We start from the raw sequence: 9,813 nt of genomic DNA on the forward strand, positions 1-9,813 counted from the left end.
GCTGGTGGGAATGTGAATTGGTTCAGCCACTATGGAGAACAGTATGGAGGTTCCTTAAAAAACTACAAATAGAACTACCATATGACCCAGCAATCCCACTACTGGGCATATACCCTGAGAAAACCGAATTTCAAAAAGAGTCATGTACCAAAATGTTCATTGCAGCTCTATTTATAATAGCCCGGAGATGGAAACAACCTAAGTGCCCATCATCGGATGAATGGATAAAGAAGATGTGGCACATATATACAATGGAATATTACTCAGCCATAAAAAGAAACGAAATTGAGCTATTTGTAATGAGGTGGATAGACCTAGAGTCTGTCATACAGAGTGAAGTAAGTCAGAAAGAAAAAGACAAATACCGTATGCTAACACATATATATGGAATTTAAGAAAAAAAAATGTCATGAAGAACCTAGGGGTAAGACAGGAATAAAGACGCAGACCTCCTAGAGAATGGACTTGTGGTTATGGGGAGGGGGAAGGGTGAGCTGTGACAGGGCGAGAGAGAGTCATGGACATATACACACTAACAAACATAGTAAGGTAGATAGCTAGTGGGAAGCAGCCGCATGGCACAGGGATATTGGCTCGGTGCTTTGTGACAGCCTGGAGGGGTGGGACAGGGAGGGTGGGAGGGAAGGAGACGCAAGAGGGAAGAGATATGGGAAATATGTCTATGTATAAGTGATTCACTTTGTTATAAAGCAGAAACGAACACACCATTGTAAAGCAATTATACCCCAATAAAGATGTTAAAAAAAAAAAAAAACTAAAAATAGAGCTACCACATGACCCAGCCATCCCACTTCTGGGCATATACCCTGAGAAAACCATAAGTCAAAAAGAATCATGTACTTGGGCTTCCCTGGTGGTGCAGTGTTGAGAGTCCGCCTGTCGATGCAGGGGACACGGATTCGTGCCCCAGTCCAGGAAGATCCCACATGCCTCAGAGAGGCTAGGCCCATGACCCATGGCCATTGAGCCTGCACGTCCAGAGCCTGTGCTCTGCAACGGGAGAGGCCACAACAGTGAGAGGCCCACGTACTGCCAAAAAAAAAAAAAAAAAAAAAAAATCATGTACCAAAACGTTCACTGCAGCACTATTTACAATAGCCAGGACATGGAAGCAACCTAAGTGTCCATCAACACATGAGTGAATAAAGAAGATGTGTCACATATATACAATGGAATATTACTCAGCCATAAAAAAGAAAAGAAATTGAGTTATTTGTAGTGAGGTGGATGGACCTAGAGCCTGTCATACAGAGTGAAGTAAGTCAGAAAGAGAAAAAGAAATACCATATGTTAACACATATATATGGAAGCTAAAGATTGAAAAAAAATGGTTCAGGAGAACCTAGGACAGGAATAAAGACACAGCCATAAAGAATGGACTTGAGGATACAGAGAGGGGGAAGGGGAAGCTGGGATGAAGTGAGAGAGTGGCATGGACATATATACACTACCAAATGTAAAATAGATAGCTAGTGGGAAGCAGCTGCATAGCACAGGGAGATCAGCTTGGTGCTTTGTGATTACCTAGAGGGGTGGGATAGGAAAGGTGAGAGGGAGACTTAAGAGGGAGTGAATATGGGGATATATGTATACATATAGCTGACTCACTTTATTATACAGCAGAAACTAACACAACACTGTAAATCAATTATACTCCAAGAAAGTTTTTTTTAAAAGCAAATAATCCTCCATTGTTCTCCATAACATCTGCACCAATTTACATTCCCACCAACAGTGTAGGGAGGTTCCCTTTTCTCCACAAATTCTCTAGCATTTATTATTTGTAGATTTTTGATGATGGCCATTGTGACTGTTGTGAGGTGATGCCTCATTGTAATTTTAATTTGCATATCTCTAATAATTAGCAATGTTGTGCATCTTTTCATGTGCCTGTTGGCCATCTGTATGTCTTCTAGGAGAAATGTCTATTTAGGTCTTCTGCCCATTTTTTGTTTGGGCTGCTTGTTTTGTTTGTTTGTTTATTGAACTTTGTGCATTGTTTGTATATTTTGGGAATTAAGCTTTTGTTAGCGCTTCATTTTCAATTGTTCTCTCCCAGTCCATAGGTGTCTTTTCATTTTGGTTATGGTTTATTTGCTGTGTGAAAGCTTTTAAGTTTAATTAGGTCCATTTGTTTATTTTTGCTTTTATTTCCATTACTCTAGGAGATGGATCCCAAAAAATATTGCTGCAATTTTTTTTTCAGAGTGTTCTGCCTGTGTTTTCTTGTAGGAATTTTATAGTATCCAGTCTTACACTTAGGTCTTTAATCCATTTTGAGTTTATTTTTGTATACAGTGTCAGAGAATGTTCTAATTTCATTCTTTTACATGTAGCTATCCAGTTTTCCCTGCACCACTTACTGAAGAGACTGTCTTTTCTCCATTGTATATTCTTGCCTCCTTTATTGAACATTAATTGACCTTAGTTGTGTGGGCTTATTCCTGGGCTCTCTGTTCTGTTTCATTGATCCGTGTCTTTTTTTGTGTTATTGACCATTTTTATTGAGTCATTCTTCTTCTTCTTATTGACCTGTTACAGTTTCTTACATATTCCATATACAAGGAGTCCTCTGTCTGATATAAGTGTTGTAAATATTCTCTCCCAGCCTGTGGCTGGAAATTTCATATTCTGAATGGTGTCCTTCTAAAAGTAAAATATTTTAGTTTTAATATTTTAATAAAATGTAATCTATTTTTGATTTTTCTGTTTTGGTTTGCACTTCTGTGTTCTTTCTAAGAAAATTTTTCCTGCATTATTGTCACAAACAATTTCTCTCAGAAGTTTCATCATTTTAATGTTTATACTTAGGTATATAATCATTCTATTTCTTATATATGGTGTTATGAAAATTTTACAATTATTTCTTCACATAGGTATATCTATTTTCTGGCATCGTTCATTTAAAAGATTTTTCTTTCCTCATTGAATTACCTTACACCTTTGTTGAAAATCAATTGATCACATATATGTAGATTGAGACTTACTTTTAAGTTTTGTTAAAGCAGTTAGAGTGTGTCCTTCTCTGATATCTAATTTATCCTAATGACTAAGGTTAGTGTTTTTGACTTCTTTGTTGACTGTCCCAAGTATTCTGTGATATTTCTTGACTCTAGCTAGTTGGATCTCAGACATCTCCCAACCACAAGTGAGTTGTAGGAAGTGTGTAACTTAGACTTCCAGTACGTCTTTGTTTAGTCTTGTAGAGTTTCACATTGTGCTTAAGAATTTTAGCATGCAGCTCATTATGAAAAGGTACCATATGCATATTTCTGTAACTCTTCCTCAAAATTGACCCAACTCTCTGGTATTTTGCTCCACAAGTTATAGCTGCTTTATCCTCCTCAAACTCCAATTTCACTCTCTTCAGCTCAGTAGGACTACTGTGCTCTCCTTGGGTTCTTTCTGTAAAATGGAAATAACATTGTTTTACCTGATGAAGTTATTATAGAGATTATATGAGCTAATGAATGGATAATGATAGCTGCACAGTGAATATTCAGAAAGCTGCTATTAAATATTAGATTTGCAGTATAAAAAATGGGTAGAAAGGAAAGCTTGCTGTTACAGTCCTCCAGCCTTCTCTCCCTAAAATGACCTATCAATTTAAAGAATTTTTACTCTTTTGTATCTGTCTCTTCCTCCTCAGAAGTCAGATAAACACTGGAACAACAAGACTTCTTGTTTGTATTAGCCCATATCATACATATATCAATTCAGAAACTTATATTTCTTATAATTAGAAATTAAAACAAGAAATCCATGATTTCTTCTCTCTTTACATAGCACAAAACTCCTGAATTCTTCGGGGAGAGAAATATTTTTGGAAGGAATAGATGTCTAAGGGCAATTTGAGGAGTCTGAGATACACTGTTCTTGATACCGGATGTGAAAAAAAATGCTCCCACTTAGTAATGCTGCAGTGCCTTGTAAATGCCCTATCTTAGCCCTCTTTGCCTTTTGTAATTCTTCTATTTTTCCTCCATTTTCCCTTCTAAACACTAAATTCTTTTCAGACAGAAGACAGTAGTTTTAAACTTGCTAAGAGTAAGGAAATCACCTAAACCAAGTGCAAAATATTTTGTAAATATTTCTTATTCTGAGTATCCTGAGCAGACCCCAGCAATAGGCATCTTCACATGCAACTCAGGAGTCTCAGGTCTATGTGGTCCAGAAACTACCTTTGTCATGAACTATGCCATCCTCATCTTTGTGAAACCCTCCCTGCCAAAACAATTACCAAGTGCCTGGAACATCATCAGTGTTTAATGCATATTGATTTAATTAGTGAATTAGTGGGTGTATAGATGAATGTCACATAGATAAATATATTTAAAGAGATGAATCTAGAAGACAATGAAGTGTAGAAAAAGTTGGAATTTGTGCCCCCTTAGAATGCAGGCATAACTAAGATTTAAAAAAAGGAGGAGAGATATAGGAAATTGTATCTGGCTTATTCAACTGGCAAACTTGAAGGAGAAGGAGGAGACTATGTGAAATTTTTCAAAAATGGCATGTACCTAATTCTTTGAAAGAGTTCATCTATATCCAGAATCTATAAAGCTAATTAATGATTAAGGGAGTGACAGTTTATTACTTCATTTGGCAAATGAAACCTTGAGTCAAAATAAATTACATATAAAAAAATGATAGCATTCAAACTATCTATCTCCTACATAGATCGAGTAAAGTAAATAATTTATTTGATTTATCTTTTACAAGTTTTGTTAATGCCTAGAATCCAAAGGAGTACCTCACTCCAAGGCCTCAATCTTCTGGAGTATCCAACTCTATAAGAGCCAGGGATTTGCTGAAGCAACTGCCATCAGGAACATAGAGCAGCTAAGGCTGCATCTGTCCACTTAGCTCTAGCCCAGCTAGCAAGCTGAGTTTTCTTTCATCTTTAAAGGCTAATCTTAGCTCCTAGATTTTCCCCAATCAACTCTGGAGAAAAATACTGCCTGATGTTCTTCCAAATTTGTCCATGTCTCTTTTTCTTTATATTTTGATGGGATAAAGAAACCTGAGACTGTGTCAGAACTCTGCTTATAAATGTAAGTGCTTCCTATGAAAAGCTGCTCAACATCTCAGAGAAATACAAATCAAAACTACAATGAGGTATCACCTCACACCAGTTAGAATGGGCATCATTAGAAAATCTACAGACAACAAATGCTGGAGAGGGTATGGAGAAAAGGGAACCCCCTTGCACTGTTGGTGGGAATGTAAATTGATACAGCCACTATGGAGAACAGTATGGAGATTCCTTAAAAAACTAAAAATAGAATTACCATATGGCCCAGCAATCCCACTACTGGGCATATACCCTGAGAAAACCATAATTCAAAAAGATACATGCACCCCAATGTTCATTGCAGCACTATTTACAATAGCCAGGTCATGGAAGCAACCTAAATGCCCATCGACAGACAAATGGATAAAGATGTGGCACATATATACAATGGAATATTACTCAGCCATAAAAAGGAACGAAATTGGGTCATTTGCAGAGACGTGGATGAATCTACAGACTGTCATACAGAGTGAAATAAGTCAGAAAGAGAAAAACAAATATTGCATATTAACACATATATGTGGAACATATAAAAATGGCACAGATGAACCAGTTTGCAGGGCAGAAATTGAGACACAGATGTAGAGAACAAACGTATGAATACCAAGGGTGTAAAGTGGTGGTGGGGGGCGGGGGGGGTAGTGTGATTAATTGGGAGATTGGGATTGGCATGTATACACTAATATGTATAAAATGGATAACTAATAAGAACCTGTTGTATAAAAAAAAAATAAAATCAATCAAAAAAGAAATGTCGGGGCTTCCCTGGTGGCGCAGTTGTTGAGAGTCTGCCTGCCAATGCAGGGGACACGGATTCGTGCCCCGGTCCGGGAGGATCCCACATGCCGCGGAGCGGCTGGGCCCGTGAGCCATGGCCACTGAGCCTGCGCGTCCGGATCCTGTGCTCCGCAACGGAAGAGGCCACAACAGTGAGAGGCCCGTGTACCGCAAAAAAAAAAAAAAAAAAAGAAATGTCAGTACTTCCTTTCTATTATAGTTGTAGGACAACTCTTTTCTTTTAGCAATATCAACTCTCAATCAAACTGTACCAATATGTTGGGTACCAAAGAAAGATTCAAAGGCAGAAGGACTGGTGGAAACCATGCACAGGTGAAGTGGGTCATAGCATCAGGATCTGGGGTAAAACATAGGGACAGAGACCATGTGGTGAGATCTAGCTGAACGAAGTCCAATCATCTGATATGGAGAGAGAGTAAAGTTAGAAAAAGATTAAAAAGTGTAAAACAAAATATTCCTAAAATGACTTAAAGTAGGAAAAGTAATAAGGAAATGCCTGAATAGAACAGATATGTATTTTAGCAGAAGGAAAAAAAAAATGTACCTGCTGGACTAAAGGTGGAAGAATAAGAGTTAGGAGTAGATGAAAGTGTGAAGCATACTGCCTGTGTGAGGATCATAGGGAATAAAAAAGGCATTGATCAATTTCCTAAGCCACTGGTGTGTAACACATAGTACAAAAGAAATACTGAAAATATTAAAAACAAGACCCTGGTTAATTAGAAGACACAGTCCTGCAGTTGGTAGTTTAGGATATTGGGGATACAGTCTCACCTCTGCTGTTAAGTAGCTATATAACCTAGATCTTTACATTTTACTTTTTTGGGCCTCAGTTTCTTTGTAACATGAAGGGGTTGAACTAGATACTAAGAACTAACACTTATTGAATATTACTATGATTCAGAAACATAACTGTGAGCATTTGGTACTCACAAAAATGTTTTGTTTCTGCTATTATTATCATTATTGCCATTTCAGGTAAAAACCTGAGGCACAAAGAAGAGTTTTCCACAAGATCACAAAGCTAGTCGGTGACAGAGGCATTGTCCTAGCCTAGGCAGTCTAGGTCCAGAGCCTACATCCTTCTGTCCTTACTATGCTTGCATTCCAGCAAATTATCGCAGAACAAACTGACAGAGAAGTAAATGCACACAGTATTCAAGGTCTCAGAACTACTCAGGGAAGCCTTTTCAGAGATAAATATTAATCTGGGGTTTTGAAGGATGAATAGATATTAATTGTGAGGGGTAAAGGATAGTAGGAAAGGAAATGCAATGTTACTGGTAAAGATAAAGAGATAGAAATTTGTGATGTGTGATGACTGTGAAGAGTGGAAGTATGATCTAATGACCTGAGATAGTGATTAGAACAGAGAATTCCAGATAATCATGGAGAAATAATTGAGAGAACTAGGAACATTAGGAGGAAAATAAGACCCATAAAGGGATATGATCATTTTATTCCAATAACTAGAAGGCTGTCATTTATTAAAAAAAAAAAAAGAATGAATTTTCTTGTGAGTATCTGCAGAGAACAAGTCAAGAACAAAGAGTGGAGGTTTCGAGAAGGCATAGGTCATCTCAGAATAAGAAGGCTCTAGCCAGTTAAGCCATCTAGGAAGAGAGCAGCCTGCTTTGTGAGGCAATGGGCTCCTTATAACTGGAACTTAACTACGGTGACTGGACAATACTTTACAGATTTATATCAAAAGGTTCACAGAATTAGGTGCAGATTAAGTAAGAAGACTCCTGAGCTTTGTTCTAATATAAAGATTTTATGATTTTCTAAGGCTAGTGTAAAGGTTTTAGAATTATGTTATCTCTGAATCAAACTACAGGTCTCCCCACAGATAATGGTGAGACTTGTTCTGAGAACATCATGGAGGCAGCAGACATTGAGGCAGAGGTCAAGGGAGCGAATATGTCAGCCCAAGACCTGGCATGCTCTGAGCATGATTTGAGCTTTAGTTAGATTCTTACTCCCAAATTCCCATGCACTCATGACAAGGGAAACCCCAATATGCGGTATCATTCTAAGTCCATGCCAAAGGCTTCACAATTGATCATGGGCAAATAAAGCTCAACATTTCATTACATATAAGCAAGCAGTATTTGTGTCAAGTATATGAGGGGCTGGATAGATGACTTTTCAATTGTTTTTGTTTTTCCAGTTCAGATTTTCATAAAATGACTTTGACGATAGGTGATTTCTCAAGACTGTCACTCTCATGCGGGTTAAGCAAATGATTTAATCTTTTTGAAACTTGGTTTCCATAAAATGGCACGATTAGATGAGATGAACTCTAGAATCACCTCTTGATTTAACTCACTAGGTATGAAACTTCTATGCAAATAAGAAGAGAAATGGAAACAACTTATAAAAATAAATTTCTTCAGGTATTGTTGAATTGGGAATTTTCTTATGTCCCTAGTCTTCATGCCTCCTGCTTTCCACTCACCCCTGATCAAAGTGTTTGACTTGTTTTTTACTCATTTTTTCAGACCAGTATTATCAACTTTGTACAGAAACACAAACATGATTTCTCTGGGGGCATTCACTTTTGTCAAATTCTTTCTGTTGTCCGTTTCAGGATGTCTGAGTCTGATTCCCAGTGACCAATGAAGAGATAGAACCAGAGCATGATCACCGAGTTCATCCTTATAGGCTTCTCAAACCTGGGGGATCTGCAGATCCTTCTCTTCTTTATCTTCCTCCTGGTCTACCTGACCACTCCGATGGCCAGTGCCACCATCATGACTATCATTCTTCTGGATCAGGCTTTGGACACCCCTATGTATTTCTTTCTCTTTGTCCTCTCCTGCTCTGAAACCTGCTAAACCTTGGTCATCGTACCAAAAATGCTGACCAATCTGCTTTCCACAACTAGAACTACTTTTTTCCCTGGGTGTGCTGCCCAGCTCTATTTCTTTGTGGGCTTGGCTTGTATCAACTGTCTTCTAATTGCTGTGATGGGCTACAATCACTATGTTGCCATCTACAACCCTTCTCAACTACACAGTCATCATCAGCCATCCACCCACATACTGCTGGTTTTAGCCTCAAGCATCTGTAGTTTTCTGATCTCTGTAGTTGTCAACATCCTGGTGTTTACTGTACCCTTCTGTGCCTCCAATCGGATCAACCACTTCTGACATTTCCCCTGTCATAAAACTGGGCCGCACAGACATCAACATAAAGGAGATGGTTATGTTCTTACTCAGCATTCTGGTATTGCTGGTTCCCTTTATGTTGATCTTCATCTCCTATGTCTTCATTGTTTCCACCATCCTCAAGATCTCTTCAGTGGAGGGACAGCATAAGGCCTTTGCCACCTGTGTCTCCCACCTCACAGTGGTCATTGTTCACTATGGCTGTGCTTCCTTTATCTACTTGAGGCCGACATCCCTGTACTTCTCAAATAAGGACCGACTTGGGGCAGTGACCTATATGGTGATCACCCCACTACTCAAGCCCCTTGTCTACACACTGAGGAACAAAGAAGTGAAGACGGCTCTGAGAAATGTTCTCAGTAGGTACTCATTTCCCAAAACTGCATGAGTGAGTTGATAAGTCAGGGAAGTTATATTCATGAAAGTGTCTGGGGTAGAACTTCAATAAATATACCTACACTCTTTTGTCAAAAAAATAAAATAAAACAAGAAAAAAGGACCTCGGGTTACATTGATTATATTTATTGGAAAGTCCTTCTTCCTGTTTAGCCTATATTCATTGTAGAGGTTGTACCATTTGGTCTCCAGAAAGTTATGTGAGTGTGGCAAATTTCAAGGACTCAAGCCATGCTATTTTTGTGCATTGAAAATATCAGTTTTCTCAGATCAACACTACAAATGCTGCATTATTTTTCTAAGAATGTCCAGCCTGTTAATATTCTTCCTACAGTGAAGGAAACAGTAGGGGAT

The 9,813-nt window shown here is 38.3% G+C and overlaps 1 protein-coding gene across 1 annotated transcript; it reads left to right on the forward strand.

Moving 5' to 3' along the window:
• Positions 1-8,511: 8,511 nt before the first annotated feature.
• Positions 8,512-9,451, forward strand: LOC101334179 (olfactory receptor 10T2). Its single transcript, XM_019934093.2, is given in 2 exon segments — positions 8,512-9,041; positions 9,043-9,451. Coding segments are annotated over 2 exon segments (939 nt in total).
• The last annotated feature ends 362 nt before the right edge of the window (positions 9,452-9,813 follow it).

Source organism: Tursiops truncatus, chromosome 1, assembly GCF_011762595.2.
Source record: "Tursiops truncatus isolate mTurTru1 chromosome 1, mTurTru1.mat.Y, whole genome shotgun sequence".
NCBI lineage: Eukaryota > Metazoa > Chordata > Mammalia > Artiodactyla > Delphinidae > Tursiops > Tursiops truncatus.